An 18,181-nucleotide genomic window follows, 5' to 3' on the forward strand; every position below is an offset into this window, starting at 1 on the left:
CCTCTCTGGCTTCCCAAGTTTTGAACTGCTGTTTCCACAAAACAGTGGGACTTGTCTCCCAAGTCTCTTTCCTGAGTCTTGATAACAAATTTAGAGTATATCATTGAATATGTATATTTAGAGCTACTTTTCCTGTGTGCTCTTCTATTGGATATATTTCAATTAGGTTATAATAATCTGTGTACTGTCAGTTTGACTTGGCTTTGTATCAGAAAATAAGCTTCTTACCTCATTTGTAGTCTTTAAAGCTCACTGGGATTTTAGTCTAATATTTCCTTTACAAAGATCACCTCTCACTCTGAAAATGTGGAGCAGAGTATTTTCTCCTACTAATATCTTTCCTTCTTTTGTCTCTTCCGTCCAGATTAAACTTGCAGACATGTGCACAGCCAGCCATTATTATACTTTTCTTCCCCTTAAATGCATTCAAAAAACTACAGGCTGAAAATGGCAAGGCAGATGGCTAATTATTATACCTCAGTAGCTCACAGACAGTTTATGTTAAAATAACCTGTTAAATTACATATATATATTTTTTTCCACTCTATTAGCTTGTTTATCTCACCTACCTGCTATCTCTAATCTTAATTTACAATTGAAGCTGCTTGAGACTATTGTCTCTGTGAGTACATCAGGGCTCTGGCAGGACTGAAGATTCTAATGGCTACTAATGTAACTGTAAAGCAGTAATAATAACAGTTATGTTATGGAATTCATCATTTTAAATTTCTTGTGCTCTGCATTTTGGAATGGGTGTGGCCTACATAGTGCCATCTAATATCTGCAGATATTATGTGATTTTGGTTTTTGTTCTTTTTTTTTTTTTTTTAATTTGCTTCCAGTATCAGTGTTTTAAAAGCTATTTTATGTTCATATCAAATTCTTATCCAGACTTTTTCTGGAACCATAACACATATATAAAGTCCTACATACTTCTACCCTGCTCCCTTCAGTTTTTAACCATAATTACTGCATTTTATTTGTTCTACATAATAAATCTTAGAGGAGAAGGGAAATCCCTGTCACTGACGATTTCTTAATGATCATGCTTATAATTATAGTGTCATCTGACCACATCCTATTTCTGTTTCCTAGATTTTCTTAAGTATAATCTGAAGCTTGTATAGCAGGAAGATTTATGCAACTGTGTGCTATGTAAATTTAATTGATTATTGTGGAAAGAATATGCCATCATTCCTGTATGATTTTTCATCAGACAGATGAGAAGATAGAAAATGTAAATGACCTCTTCTGACTTATCCCCTCTTATACTTATTCCAAATAATTAAACTAAAAATATTTCTCTTTCTTATGCTCTCAAAAGCCATGGGTCTTTTAACTAAGCAGGCTAGAATCTATACTGAAAATGTGTTGTTAAGGTTGCCCACATTTTTCACTATTTTCAAGCTTTATAACTATATACGTTTTACTTTTCCAGTGCCTTGAGCACACCTGGTTATTTTTCTTTCATCTTAACAAGCAGATAAATGTATGTTTTGTTTTGTTTTCTGTGGTAGCATTCAATACATGTGTAGGTGCACTTTGTTTAAATCTACTGATATATCTACATAGGGAATACTATGTACTTGTTTATAAAACTATCTGTGCTTGCTCATCCCCACGCCAACTACAGTTTCAGGAAGTGCAAGTCATCAATTAAAGATACAGTATTAAACATTCATACTCATATTCCTTCTTCTCTCCCTCTTACCTGCTTACATGTGTGGAACACATCTAATTCTTAAAATAAAAATGATGCGGTCTATAAAAGCGATTATGCCATATCTGTCAGAAGACAAACCTTAAATCCCTTCAAGTGGAAAGTAGTAATACACAATAGTGCATTTATCATGTGCTAAATCAAGCCCTAATGTATGAGTAAGGTTGTTGTTTTTTTCTTTTTTTTTTCTTTAAGACAGGACTCAAATTTCAAGAATCAATTGTTTTTATATTTCCTTGTTGGGCTCTAGCTTATGTACAAAATTCAAATTGTACCAGCAATTTTCAGGAGGACAGAGTTGCAGTTTTGCTACCTGATTCAGCTGTGGATGTGCCGGAAAACAGCGTATTAGACAATGATTTCACCATATAATAAGTGTGTTGATAATAAATCCACATTTGCACTGATAGCATTTATTTTCAACGGATATAATCAGGACATTCTCAAGCTTTCTATTTATTCTGCTTCTCAAGTCTGATGAATCTTTTGTTAATGATATGGGTGGAACTCTGTCAATTCATTAAAATATATATATTTTCAAGAAATAAGTTGTAAACAGCAAATAACAAATCTAGATTCTCAGATTGCTATCCATGTTCTTAAGCTTTGTGGGGGAAGCTGTAAAGTACACAGCAATGAACATAAACTGTCAGTTTATAAGGTATTCTCTCCTTGTTTGAAATCAACTCAGAAAAGACCAAGAAGGAAATTTTAAACTAATTTATTGAGAAAGTGGTAGAGATCTGAAGACCAGACTTCTCTCCTCAGAGAACAAACTTTCCAGCCAGCAAATTATTTCTTTATTTGGCAGCATCACTCTTGCTGATATTTCAAAAGTAACATCTGTAGTGATGAGCACTGTAGTGATGAAAATTGTAGAATAGCTGAGGTTGGAAAAGATCTCTGGAGGTCATCTAGTCCAAGTCCCCAGCTCCACACACAGGCACCTAGAGCAGGTTGCCCAGGACTATGTCCAAAGGCAGTACTGCTGCCTTACAAGTAAAATCATTTTAATGAAGTTCAAGCATAACTCCTTTCTCAAACATAACTCCTTTCTGAAGTGCTCAAACCTACTTTCAGTCAGATCATTTGGTTGAAAATTTTTTAAGTACATTATTATCAGATTGGATAATAGGAAAAAATTCTTCACTGAGATGGTGGTTTGGTACTGGGACAAATTCCTCATGGCAGTGTTGTTGTCACCAAGCCTGTCAGAGTTTGAGGAACATTTGGACTATGCTCTCAGAGATATTGTTTGATTCGTAGGTAGTACTGTGTGTAGCCAGGAGTACAAGTTGATTGTCCTTGTGCATCCCTTCCAACTCAGCATGTGTTGTGATTCCATGATTATAACACAAATGCTTCAATTGAAGCATATTTTTGACCGAAGAAACTAGCAAAGACCGGGAGTACTTCTGGACCAACAGTCCAAGACCCTTTATTTTCATCTGTTTCTTTTTTGCTAGAATACTGAAAGTAAGTACCATTTCAGTTTGAGAATGATCATGTCAGTTTAGAAAGGACAGTTTAAGAACTGAAAAAAAATAAATCCATTTCAGTATTTCTGTCAGTCGTAGTATTTCCTTTCTTGAATAAATGTTTTTTATTTCTATGCAAAAGTATTTTGATATTTTCTAATGCCCAAAATGTAATTTAAAAGCAGTCAAACTATTAGTCAATAGCTTGTGACCTATTAAAATTAAACAATTAAATAATATCCTTTCCCATTTTCAGCTCTCTTCTTCCTAGTAATAACTGTCAGCTAGATACATTTGATGATTAATCAGTGTTTGTTCCTTTAAATGTCAGCCTTCGTGTCTAAAATGTCAAGTTAAAACTTTGCCTTGTAATAATCTATTTGAGGAAGACTTTAAAGAAATTTAGAATATAAATCAGAGAGATAAAAATATAAATACTTTAAATTTGCTACTTTAGAAGATGATGCATCATCTTGAGAAAATGAAATTGCCATGTATATATGGGGAAACAATCGTTCTGATGAAGATAATGCCAAATTTTGCAAATTTCTTTCATAAAATAGTATGTATGATGCTTTTATTTGGGTGATGTATCTGCCATACATTTTTCCTTGTTTTCAAGAATGATAATATATCAAAAGAAAGAAATAACTGTTTATACTGTAGCCAGAAGACATGGCTATAGAAATAGAGTATCTGAGCTTAGTATCATAGAATGTTTCATTGACATTTGAATGATCCTAGAAGTGAGAGTTAAAACTATAATTATTATGATGTTATCTATTATCTCAAATTCTTCTTTACTTATTTCTCCAAAGTAGCATCCTCAGTTATACCAGTGAGAACAGTTACAGCTTTTCTCAACTGAATTGCTATCCTACCATAATGCTTTGCTTACTACCTTGTAATGTACTAAATAAAGCTGGATCCAACTGATACTTATAGAGAACCCTGCTCTCACAGGATATTTCCTTCTTGTGCAGAGTGTCGCTCACCTTAGATTTATCTTAATGAAGAAGGACATTAGAGCACTACTTTGCTAGGGAAAATATTACTTGATTTTCATCTCTATTCAGTTAACATAAAGTAGATTTTTTGTAATAGCCAAGGATGAACAGATTGTATACAAGCAACGGAAGGGCTATGGAGATAAGGAGTGAGAAGTGAGATCAAGAATGATGTGGTAGAAATGAAAGAAGATGATCTATCTATAGCAAATTTGAACCTGGTTTTATTATTTTTCTTGGTAATACAGAATGCGGTGTCTGTAAGACACTAATAATAAACTAAATAGTGGTAAAAAAAAAAAAAAGAAAAATGATACCAGATATCAGGGAAAAAAAAATCTATACCATGAGGACAATCAGGAACTGCAGTAGGCTGGTGAGAAAGATCATGTAGTCTGTTCTTGGAATTTTTTTAAGATAATCCTCAACAAATCTGTGATCAGTCTGATCTGAACAGGGTTTGCTGAGTCAATTTTGATCAAGGAGTTGGAAAAGATGACATCCTAGAATCCCTTCTAACTGGAATAATTCTCTTTTCCCTTCTGATCTATGAATGCAACATGATTACTTTTCTACATAGTATGTACTTCTAAAAATCCATTAGAAAATACATTGCCTCACTGATAATTTTGTGCTTCATGTAGACTATAATCTAGCAGCATTTCATCAAAAACAAAAGTCAAAATAACTGCATGGAAAATATACCATTAAATTTACTCATGGAAATCTAGCTCACTGCTTTTGAATATAAACATATTGAATCATATTCCCATTACAGGGTTACATACTTGGTTTTCCAATGAGACATGTGTCTCATTCAGTTTGCAAAGATTTGGAGAAGCTTATTAATGGTTAAATATGACTGAATATATAGTGCCAACACATTTTTTTTATGAAGGTACTTGAATGCAATGGAAGAGAGTAACATTCTATGCATAGTTCTGCAGCAGAGTTCTTTTATGATATTGTACAGACAAGTCCTCTAAGTAAGTGTTCCCATTTAACTGGAAATGGCATTGCAATGTAAATAACCTGTCAAGACACAATATAGCTTGAGAGATGTATTTGCTCTGCACCGGTATCTGTAAACTGGAATGATCTGAAGAATGTGAACATTATCTGGACTTTTAAAAATGGACTTTTTCACCAATTTACAGAGTAAGTAAAGATGAATATTGTGTCAGGACTTTTCAATTCTTAATAGTGTTAATAGTACAGTATGTTTGTTATCAGGAGATATTGTTAAACTCAGTTTGTGTAAGGCAGCTAGATATTTCTAAAGACTCAAGGTAAACAATATTGTCTTTATTTCAGCAGGGATAGAGTTAATTTCCTTCACAGAGGCTCATATGTTGCTGTATTTTGGATTTGTGGTGAGAGTAGTGTTGATAACGTACTGTTTTAATTGTTGCTGAGAAGGGCTTTGAAAGATCCAAGTACTTCTCTGTATCTTACACTGCCCTATCAGCAAGGAGCTCTGGATGCACAAGGACTTGGGAGGGAACACAGTCAGAACCTAAACTGACCAAAGGGATTTTGCCACACTGCATGATGTTGTACTCAGTAATAAAAGTTGGTGAAAGAAAGAAGAAAGAGGGAATGTTGAATTAGGCCATTTGTCTTCCCAAGTAACCATTACATATGATAGAGCTCTGCTTTCCTGGAAGTTTATGAACATCTGCCTGCAAGATGGGAAGTGGTGTTGCTTTGCTTGTGCACACAACTTTTGCTGATCTAATAACTGTCTTTTATTTCAACCCACAAGTTTTCTTACCTTTACCTTTCTAATTCTCTAATCCATCCCAATGAGGATGCTCTGCTGCCTACCAGGGCTAACCCACAACAAATATTAATAATCCTGTATTATTCCAAGTCTTTGAAGACAAGCACAGATTATCTTAGAATCACAGAACAGCTGAATCAGGAAGGCATTTCTGGAGATCATCTAGTGCAACCCCACTGCTTAGAGCAGGATTAACCCGAGCAGGTTGCTTGGGACTGTGTCTAGCTGTGTTTTGAATGCAGTCAAGGATGGAGACTCTACAGCCTCCTGAGATTGCTTTGGTGTTCGAGTACTCTTCACAGTAAAAAAGGGTTTTGCTCTTCTTAAATGTTATTTCAGTTTGCACCTATTGTTTCTTGACCCGTCTTGGCACCACTGAGAACAGCTTGTCTCCACATTTATTCACCTCTATCGGATACTTACACCTGTGGTTAAGATCCCTCTGAGTCATTTCTACTCAGGGGCACCCTGCTGGTTCACGGCCAACTTCTTGTTCACTGGGGACCCTCTTAGGCCCTCTCTACATAGCTGCCTTCCAAATGATAAGCACCAAGCTACTGCTGTGGCAAGGAGTTACTCCTACTCATGTTCAAAATTTCCATGGAGGTATTGAGTCTTTGTTTCATTCCGGAAATGTCCTGTTCCCTAAGAGACAGGAAGCCAGGAGAAAAGCACAATGACAGGACCACCAGAGCAAGTGCCTTGTTGACAAGGGCTTATCCCATTGAACTGAGGCAGCCCAGGGGCTGGTAGCCATTCTTGGACGAGAGTTCAGGTTGTCAAACACAGAGAAATAGTTGTTCTATGACTTGAAGTCAGAAAAGTTGATTGCTCTTATAGATGGTCATGTTAAACCTTTAGGTAAACTGAAGTAAATGAATATAAATGCACTTTTTTAAAGTAAAAAAAAAAAGTATTTTGACAAGGTGAATAATGTAATTTGTATTTTAACAGTACAGCCTCAAATAATACAACTTAAAAATGAAACCACATTTGAGAATGGGAAAGCCACCCTCATCTGTGAAGCAGAAGGAGAACCTATTCCAGAGATTACTTGGAAAAGGGCCGTTGATGGAATAACTTTCTCTGAAGGTGACAAGGTAAATCAGCCTTTACAATATCCAAATATACATTGTTTTGCTACTCTTCATAATCAGAAAGTGAACTTAGAGAAATTGAAGTTAATTTTAGGTGAAATTGGAAGGAACTAATATTTCCTAAGGTAATAAAAATATGTTTAAATTCCAAATTTTAAGTTAACGTTTAAATTATAAAAACATAAAACAAAACAAAACAAAACCACAAAAAAATAAAATAAAATTTTAGAAAGGTAACACTTAGATTTTCTTGACCATACTTGGAATTCGTCCAGTATTTCTCAAACTGCTGTAGAGCTTACAGAAGTCTGAAATAAAATAAATAAATAAATCATTTCCAGATACTTTGGAAATCTCTCCTTTTCACCTTAGGGTTTGTTTTTTTTTCACTTTTCTTTCTCTTATATTTTTCCTGCCAAAGAGTAAGGCTGTCTTTTACTACAAATTGAGCCCATTTTCCTATTATGTTTCCATTTTCATGCTTTATTACAAAAATAAGTTGAGTAGAAAAAGATTGTAATGAAGAAAGTCAGTTGCTGTGGGAACAAAAGCTGTGAGTAGATGAAATGGTAAGCAAAATGGAAAGGTGTGACGTTATTCCTAATGAAGTAGATCTGTTTCTCAAGAGTGCTTTAAAAATAATTTTCTTTGAATATTTGAACAAAAATTTGCTTCTTAATTTCCTTAGATAAAATACAGATCTTATCTTCACTACTTGAATTGTGAGATAGCATCTGTATGGCTTGCTAATTCTGAATTTAGGCAAAATAATTAGACAGTCTGCTTGCAGATGTTTGCAAATTAATAGCTGTCACTTAAAAAAAAAAGTGATCAGATCAATCAGGGAATTAGATACAAAGTAAGTTGCTGAGTTTTATAGGGAGTTATTGTGCAATGATTGCTCCGAAAGTAATGCCTCCTATTTTATTCTGTTGGTTCATAATGTTAGAGGTGAATGTTGATAGTGTGGCAGTAGAGGTTGAACATTCCCACCAGTATTCCATTACATTTTAATGGCCAGCAGAGCAGCAAAAACAGCAGAACAGTCAAATGGTGTCTGACATGAAAGTGTATATGGAGCGTATGGAACTGAATTCCTTCAGCTGGAAAACATTGTACTCAACAACATGCATTGATACTTGCTGAACGTTTATGGAGACCAAACAGTGGATGTGAACACAGTGAGATAGTGGGTGGTGCGGTTCAGCAGTGGCAACAGCGTTGTGAAAGACAAACCATATTCCAGATGGCCATGCACAGCTGTCCTACTGTGAAAGATGAAGATCTTGATCAGCTCATCCACACATATCAGCAGTTTATGACTACCGAACTATGTATGGAGCTGAATATCAGCTTCAGTGCATTGGAAACAATGGTGGCAATGTTGGATTATTGCGAAGTTTGCATCAGGTAGGTAACATGAATGCTCACAAAGGAACAGCAGAAAAACTGTATTCAAGTTTGAACCAATACGAAGCTGAAGATGATGGTTTCCTGGATTGCATCATTACCAGTGATGAGACATGGTGTCACCACTACAAGCCAGAGTCAAAATGACAGTCTGTGCTATGGCAACATATGAATTAGTCATTGAAGAAAATGTTTGAGATGCAGCCCTCAGTAGGTAAAGCGATATGCACTCTCTTTTGGGATAGGAAGGGGGCGATCATTTTGTATTTCCTAGAATTCAAGCAAACTATCAATTCTAATTGCTACATTGTGACACTAAGCTGAAGGCATGAACTTCCATGGACAGGCCAGAGAAGAATGAAATTTTTCTCTTTTAACACTGTAACACCAGGCCCCATACCAGTTGGAAGACCATGGAGCACGTTATCATTCTTGTGCGCACTGTCCCACCACACCCACTGTATAGTCCAGGTTTGGTACCATCTGACTTCCATCTGTTTGGGCTAATGAAAGATAGACTGAGTGGGCAACATTTTCCTAGCAACAGCACTATCATAGCTCCTGTGAAATAGTGAGATGCCTCCACAAGTGAAGATTTTTCTGAATGCTGCATGCAGGTTGTTGTCCACTGCTAGTGGAAATAAATAGCTAACAGTGGTGACTGTGTAGATAAATAGTGTTTTGTGGCTGAGAATTTGCTCTATCAAACAGTATTATTGTGCTCTTTGTTATATTTTCCATAGAAATAGATAGGAGGCATTACTTTTAAAGCAACCTACATGTATTAACGAGTTATTTAGATTTATTGTTTATGTTCTAATGGAGAATGTTTTTTCTTGTCAGTTCTCCTACTCCACCTCTCCTGGCATTGTGGCAATTCATATGAGGTTGTGCCTATCATTTTTCTGTTCTGTGATTTCCATTAAAGAGAAACATCTTTTTTTTTCTTTTTCTTTTTTCTTTTTTTTCCAAGTAGTTTTGCATTAATCAAAACAGTCTCTCTCCTCCTTAACTATTTAAAGTTGAAGATGATCTTTCTAATGTATCAAGTCTGCACTTGGTTCAAATGTTAAAAATGTGTTTTTTTCACGTATGTTTGGAATACTCCTAAAATAGTTATATCAGAAAATGAAAGCAAATTGCAGAAACAAGCTAAACACATTGATTGTCTGAACTGATGCCATTGAAATCTGTTATTTATCCAGTACTCACATAGTATGGTATTACATTCTTAATTCAAACTACAGGTTATTAAACTCTTTAGACTTGTCAGTGTCATATAGGTATCATTTTTTGTGTGTGAAAGATAAAAAGACCAAGAGTAGTTAGATGGTTTCATTTTATTCTTGCCAGTGAAGGAACTTCCAACGTATTGCTCATGGGAGGGTTTTTATTGAACGTTAAATAACTGTTCTGAAATACTTTATGTTTCGAGCAATAAAAAAAGCTTTTTAATTTTCCATGTGGTTCTGCAACACTCTAAGGAGCAAAGACTTATTTAACTAGACCTTTCCTACCAAATTTTGTGAATAGGTTAATAGGAAACCAAACTGGTGGTGAATAAATTGTTGAATATTTCTTGAGTAATACAGGAATATCCTGCAACAAGAAAGAGAAGTAAAAGGTGAGTTGAAGAAAATAGAGGTTTTTATAGACAATCATAAACTCAAGTTATTTATTATATATGTTATAACTTGAAATAGTGTCCAGTCACCAGACTTATTTGCATAAATATAAAAAAATGTTTCTACATTCAGTGAATTCGTCTTTTGAATTTTTTAGTAGTGAAAAAAAAATAATAATGGTGCAGAGTGTAGTTCATGAATATTTTTTGTTGAACTAAATATTGAGGGGATGGTAGTGATTTTTTTTTTTTTTTCCTTGTAGAAGATGTTAGATTTGCTGTCACGAGAGCAATTACCATGATAGTGATTAAAAATCACAAAATGTTAATATTTTTACTTATTGTTTTATTATTTTTAGAACGTAGCTGCTCAGTCTTATTCTTGTTTTGCTAAAATGCAGGTATAGCTTGTATAGTTAGTTACAGGATGGCTGTCTGAAATGTTTAACAGTTTCATACATTTGGAATGTTGCCTGAAGGATTTCTTTGCCAGAAAAAAAATGCAATGGCATTTTAATTTCTCAAAACCAAAATTAATTTGATCAAAGAACATATGGAAGACTTATTATGTAAGATCCAAATTATGTAATAACTCCTTCTTTCCTTTCTCTTCCTCCCTAAACATAGTGGATTGAATAAAATACTGCAAAATTTGAGGCATCCTTTGGTTTATGGGATTCTGATTTAACAAAGATTAAATATCAGTGAGAGATATCTATGTCTTTGTGATTTGTGACCATTATTTTTTCCTGCATGAAAGCTTTTTATTACTGGCTAATATGATTGCCTTCCCTTATAGGGTATATTAAATCAACATTACCAAAATTCCAAGTTTTTCCCAATTGGAAAGAAACAGTAGTTTCCTTGAAACTAGCAGATTTTATGAGATTGCTCAGATTGAGGCTGCTGTATTTCTCATTCAAAGTATTTTCTATCGTCTTCAAACCATAATAGAGTTTGTCTTCAGACATGACATTTCATAGGGTTATTGCTGGCTGCTCCAAACTTGTGGTCCTAAACCTCGAATGTAATCACTTAGGCTGGTTACCACAATTTTTATAATGATATCTGGATGTCGTGATCTATAGCGAATTAAGCTTGTTTGATTTTTATTTCCTTTACTGCTACTGGTGGACCCTTTATACTTCTCAGAACTGTGCAAAAGACATTGAGCGCTTTCTACAGCTTTTTGTCATTCACTTTGCAGACTTTGACACCTTTGTGTTGTCTAGTTACAAGTTTAAATGCATTTATGTAGGTGACTCACATAATATATAAAGGAAGATGGCCAATAATGTTTCAGATTTGTGCTGTTGATTCCTAGTAAAACCTAGAACACTCTTGAGTTCCGAAGTGCTTGGAAAGAAAAATGAGTGTGGCAGTAGCTAAAAGGATAACTGAAGTCTACATGACTAATTCCTCAGCAAAATATTAGGAAAACTGAAGTAGATGCAGTACATTTTTTTTCAGTAATGTAATTATTGATAGTTGCCATGAATTCACTGCAAATAGATGTTGTCAAACTGACTCTGCATAAATTAAAAATCTAAATTGTTTTACTACCAAAATTAATTGAGTCAGTGTGCTAAATGCTAAACGTTTTTGAGGCAATAGAGTTAGTGACAAAGCCAGTAGGTTGGAAGCCCAGCTAAAAATACGGGTGCATATTTCTTTGTACTGTTTTAAGGCATGAAGGATGGATTGTTCTTCCTTCATGCTTGCCATCTTATAAGTTTCATATAGAAAAGCTTTGGGACACATGCTTGATAATAGCAGTCACTTAAGACTACATATTTAAATTCTTGATATAGGGAAAAAAATATTAACAAGATACCAAATTTGATAGATACACTATTATAGTACATCTATATAAAAGAAAGAAGGAAAGAAAGAAATTGATCCAGGGAAGTGCAAATTTCTAAGAGTGAGATTTTGAATACAGGTTACGTACAGGAACAGATTTAAGCAACTTGGGTATTCCTGTGCTTAGTCATTACACACTGTGAAACAGGAATTCAAATTCTTCAGTGAGGAGAGAATCACTTGTCTTAGAGAAGTTCTTCAGAAGCCATGTACACTGAACAGAGATGACTGTTAAGGACGGTAAATCATAGAATCATTAAGGTTGGAAAAGACCTCTAAGATTATCTAGTCCAACCATCAGCCCATCCCCACCATGCCCAGTAACCATGTCCCTCAGTGCCAAATCTGCATGGTTCTTGAACACCTCCAGAAATTTCTTCAGGGACTCCACCACTTCCCTGGTCAGCCTGTTCCAGTGCCTTGCTTCTCTTTCTGAGAAGAATCTTTTCCTAATATCCAACCTGTGTCTCCCCTGGCACAACTTAAGGCCATTAACTCTCATTCTATCACTATTACCTGGGAAAAGAGGCTGACCCCCACTTCCTGCAACCTCCTTTCATGTAGTTCTACAAGAGCAAACAGGTCTCCCCTGAGCCTCCTTCAGACTAAGCAATCCCAGAAGTACACAGTCTGCTCCTTCTCTTGACAGCTTTGATGATAGCATCAGGCTGCAGATAGACATTTGGTGCACTGACTATCCTGGCTCATAGTCCTGCTGAGGATAGCTACCTAAGAAATACCCTGTCAAGTAAATGAGTGAGATGTGGTGAGTGCCTTTTAAATGATAGCCTTGTTTTAAGAGTAATCACTGAAGAAAGAAGAGGTCTGAATGTAAGATCATTTGTACCCTTCACAAAGTCAAAATGGTTTTATTTTAAATGATGATTTTATAACTGGGGCATAGATTTTTCAAAGTTTTGAAATGATTGTGCGCAGAAGAAGGGAAAATATGCACCAAAGTCATAGATAAAAGTAATAACCCTACTGGGCTTAAGAAACACAATGTTAATCAGTAAGAGGTCTGTAATGATCTCTAAAGAAAGCATAACTTTGATAAAGAATTTTCAATATATCAGATCTGTGTATTTGAAAATTGAAGCCCAGTGATTTCAAACAAGACACGAAGAAACTTTCTCCTCTCTCCTTTTTTTCCAGTTAGCCTTTGGAACAATCTGTAACAGTGTGGTCTCCCTTTCATTGAAGATTTGAAATAAAAGTGTCTTTCCCCTTCCTCTGACCTCTGCTGAAAGTTTAAATGGAAAGTTTTCCAGGCAGCTACAATAGATGACCTCTATAATCCTTTTATAGCTTTATAACTCATAACTGCATAAGAGCGGGTAAGCCTGAGTAAATGAATGATTATGTGTGACAGAAAGCATTTGGCTCACCCTTTAAGATTTGAAAATTGAAATGGAGATTTACTCCATGATTAGAGCTTCATCCATTGTTTCAGCGTCAAGCCAAAACTCCGTGTATGGTGCATGTACTTTGTTTCTGTGCTTCTATTGCCCAGCTCCTTCCTCAGCATTGCACGTCCTGATACTGACGTGCCAACCTGGCCATTGCCTCTTTTGTCTGCGATTTAAAATGGTCTGATCCTACAGACTTCTGTGCATCCAGCAGGCCTGGACCTTTTCCCGGTAAAAATGGGCATGGAGAAGTTGCATTTTCATAGAACAGAAGGAAGGATTTGATTTGCTGTAATCACTTATAAAATGTATTTGGGATACATACACACACGCACACACACACACGCACAGCCCTGCATGAGGGCATATTCCGATTCTCTGAGACAAAAACGTCATTGATTTCTGTGCATTCTGCAGTGTGAAGACAAGGTTTCATGATGTATTTTCCTTAAGTAATTCTAGCACAATTATGAAAGCTGACCATTGTAGTTTGTAATTACCATTTCAAGCTCTATTTTGGAATACTAATAACAATAACAGATGGGGATTGATTTCAGACAGTAGCTCTCTGTGTGCAAAGAGACAATCTTTACCCAGAAGAATTTGCATTCCAAACATGTAAAATGAATGAAAGAAGAAAATTCACTACACAGAGATCACATTCCTGTGTCCATCCAATACTCAGGTTTTGTAATGCCTCATTATCTGGACTAACTGGTTTGGCATATGCAAACTGTGAAGTACGTATAGGTAATATATTCTTACCAGTCACCAGATGCAATGAAATCTGTGTGTATTGGGGCTTCTTCATCTTTTCTATGGCAATTTCTTACGGCACAGTTCAGATGCAATATTTGTAGTGTTGGGATAAATTATTCAGGAGCTAAAAATAAGCGTGTGCAGTTCTGGGAGTGTTTTGGTAGGATGATTGATTTCAGAGGTCTAAGATAATGTGCAGTTAGATGGATGAGAAAATAAAAAGCAGCTTTCCTGACCGAGCTGATGAAGCATTGCATTAGAAAAGCCGCAAAGCATTGTGAATGTTTCAGAATCCATAAGCAGTACAACCATTCATCTGAGTTCCCCTCTCTCTTTTTGGTAACAGTATCAGCAGTGATATGTAAGTGAAGCCAAAACTGAAGTTAGAAGTTATTTTGATATACTGTAACATCTTCCCTAATGCAGGTTTGACCAGTGGCTGTATTTGACAACTCCATACGAAATCTTAGCCACTTGACCAAAAGGCCCTTAGATTTATTTCTCCCTTAGAAGACAAGTTAAATGCTCTTTGAGAACAGAACAGAACAAAATGGCTATGTATGTATGCATCTATAAATATATTCAAGTTGTACTGATACTTGTTTTGGTTTACACTAGTTACAAGAATTTAAAAAAAAAAAAAGAAAAGAAAAGAAAACCAAAAGCACAACAAACATAAAATATCCTGATTTTGAAGGGACCCACCAGGGTAATCAAGTCCAACTTCTGGCTCCACGCAGAACCATCCAAAATTCAAATCCTGTGTCTGAGAGCATTGTACAAATGCTTCTGGAACTTCAACAGCTGGTGCTGTGACCATTCTCAATTTTTCCTTTCAGTGAAACTTTGTATGTGGGACCAAATTAAGTAGGCAAAGTTGTTGCTTTTTGCATTCTTGAAAAATGACAAAAAGCCAAGAAAATGTAGATTTTAACACCTCTGCTTTATTAAAAGCTTAAGCAAACTAGGGAAAATGGAACATAACTACTTTAATCAATTGTTTGTAATGAAATCTAAACTTAACTGCAGCTTTTTAATCTGTAAATGAATAATCCTATTTCTACCTAAGTTATATAATAAACTTAAAAAATGCCTTCTATTTTTAATCCATTTGCTTATGGAGCAGGTATATATTTGTGGGTACTTTCTCTAGGATGTGGTTTACAGGCTGAAATAAAGCTACACAGGCTTCAAAATGGCACACAATATTTGCTCTTTCCATTTACTCATCTGTGGGGATAATCTGTTTGTTATACTGAAGAAGATTAAGATTATCAGGGAACTTTTTTAGATCAGTATTTCCTATGATAGCTTGGACTTGAATATTCTTTCATTTCTTCTGCTATACTACAGTTTGCTTTATGAGCTTGTAATAATCAGTTGTATTATATGCTCTGTAATAATATTATTAAGATATAGATATAAATGATTATACATTAAGCACTACAGCTACATGTTATAAACTGATCTTAGTTGGTAGTGTTCACTGATTTAACAAGATGTTCTCTAAAGACTTTGGAAAGGATAAATCTTCTAGATGCCATGGAAACTCATGTGAAATGAGAAATACAGGCTATGACACAACCAGCAGTGGAATGCTGGAAAAATGTATTTTTCTGTAACCTGTAATCAGTTTTCCTGACATGAAAAACAGTTTGAATATTAGGAATATTCTCCGTGCATGTTAGAAGAAAGTGAAAGGATTTAGACTTCTGGCAAAACCAGAATGATTTGAAAGCAAGGATCCTGGCTCAATCTGTTGTTCAGTTTGCTTAACAAACTATCTAAACATAATAATTAGTTCTTAATATGTTTTTTAATGTCCTCTATCTGCTGTTAAGAAATTTATTTTCTTATCACATTTTCACAATATCATTTTCCTCTGTGCATGTAGTCATATGCTATTTTTCTATTAATACCAATTGTAAGATTTCAAACAGTCATGTTTTGATGGCTTAATAATGTCGGATGAACTGGCCTTTGTCATCTGTGGTAGTTGGGAGACTGTGGAACCAAACCTAAAGCATAGTGGAATATTTTCTTTTATTTCCAAAGGGAAAATTGAAGTCTGCTTGTCCTGCCCTTACTGGCAGCCTCTAACGTTAATACTTCTTAAGTCTGCATAACTGAATTGTTTGTCTGAGCTCTGATCCACGGTCAAAATAGCAACACTAAGTTATGTGTGGAGTAAACCTGTGTTATTAAAATTTCTGTGTGTCACATTAATATGAGTAATGGTTTTAACAGTAAGATTTTTTTCTTACTTTGCATAAATTTCTGCTTATGCAAATCAAGTTGTGACAACTATGTCAAAATTCAATTAATTAATTGTATATGGTAATCTTTATCTTACTGAAAGCTGACCTTTTAACATGGTTCAATATACTTAATAGATAGCTGATACATAATATTGAAGTGTTATGGGTTTCATTACATGGTAAAAATTTACTGTTTTAACACACTATTATACAACAATAGTTTCTTAATTCAGAAATTGGCAATTAAAACAATTAAAAAACTGTTGTGTTGAATATGTAAAGGTCTAAATGGAAAAAAAAAAACAAAACACCACAACACTCTTTTACCAGCATATTTCAAAACCGACTTGGGGTTACAATCTGTTGATTGATAAATATTTTCTGTTTTAAGTTAGAAAATGTGAGAATGAGTGCAGTCTCATTGGAAGCCAGAATGACTCTACAGCTTTTAAGTGGAGGGAAAAAAAAAATTTACAGTATGAATATTGTTTAGGCCTTGGCCACAGTTGTCAGTGCTTCTTTATGGTTTTTTTGTTCATTTGATTTTTTTTTTTTTAATCATACATTCAAAGTGATTCAAGTAATACCAACATTGCGGTAAGACTTTATTCGGATAAAAATATTACTCGCCCAAAACCAGTATTGTGCGTGTTTAAGGGCTCTTTAAGTTTCATAGATTGGTGTTAGAAATTCTCATGCCCTTAGGTCATTGTATTTAGGAAATATGTTCTCATTAAGTTAAAAAAAAAAAATTACTAATTCTGTATGAAGAGTGCTGGTTTATACAAACAGATAAGTCCTTGTTTACCTTCAGCTTATTTGTTAAATTGTGTAATCATAAAACATTAAAACCTAGTCATTTATCTTGTAGCAAATGCCCAGATATTAAATAACATGAATGTTTTTCGCTCATGAGATATCCTCAACAAATGTATTTTTTGACAGTTTTATTGTTAACTGCATTGGGTAAGACTGAGAATTGGTAGCTGTACAAATAAAAAGAAAGAAAACTCTTACACCTACTAATGACCCACCAAGAGGCTGTTAGCTGTTGTCAGCCTCCTCTGAAGCCAGTTGGGGTGGACTTAGGCCAGCTCCCAACTGCTCACTCAGCCACTCTCTTACTCCCTCCTCAGCAGGACAGGTGGAGAAAATAAGAAGGAAAAGCTCCTGGGCTGAGCTAAAAACACGAGATTACTTATCAATTACCATCACAGGCAAAGCATGTTCAACTTGGGTGAAGTTCATTTTTTATCAGTTTAAGAATAGAGTATGATAATGAGAAATAAAGACAAACCTAAAAGAGCTTCCCCCAACTCTTTTTCTTTCCAGGCTCATCTTCACTGTTTTCCTCACTGAATGCTGTCTCTTCCACATGTTCTCCTGAGTGTTACAGGGAAATGAGGGCAGCTTTTGTGCTTGATGCATCTTCCTCACACTTTTCTAGTATGAGGTGCCCCATTGGCTAAAGTCCTTCAGAAGCTGCTCCAGCAGGGATTCTTTCCATTGTAAATTGACACTTGAATTTTTCGTGCTGCCATGTCACAATCTCTGCTGTCCATCTTTTTTCAAGCTCTAGTAGTAGCAAGTTTTTCCATAATAGTGTCCATCCATTTGATTGGTTTTTACAGCGTAATCTTTTACTTATATCTCTACATATAAATAAATTCAGAAATATAAATAGAGAAGCTCAAATAATAATAATTAAATAAAATGATTTGAAAACAAATACTTCTGTCCTTTCAGATCTGTCCAGGTTAGTTCTTCTCTTTT

The 18,181-nt window shown here is 35.1% G+C and overlaps 1 protein-coding gene across 1 annotated transcript in view; it reads left to right on the forward strand.

Moving 5' to 3' along the window:
• Window positions 1-18,181, forward strand: part of NCAM2 (neural cell adhesion molecule 2) — a 130,183-nt gene that overhangs the window by 18,026 nt on the left and 93,976 nt on the right. The window contains exon 7 of the mRNA XM_031555850.1: window positions 6,943-7,088. Within this exon, the coding sequence (XP_031411710.1) occupies window positions 6,943-7,088 (146 nt within the window). The remainder of the gene's footprint in view (window positions 1-6,942; window positions 7,089-18,181) is intronic.

This window comes from Meleagris gallopavo, chromosome 1 (assembly GCF_000146605.3).
Source record: "Meleagris gallopavo isolate NT-WF06-2002-E0010 breed Aviagen turkey brand Nicholas breeding stock chromosome 1, Turkey_5.1, whole genome shotgun sequence".
NCBI classification, from domain to species: domain Eukaryota; kingdom Metazoa; phylum Chordata; class Aves; order Galliformes; family Phasianidae; genus Meleagris; species Meleagris gallopavo.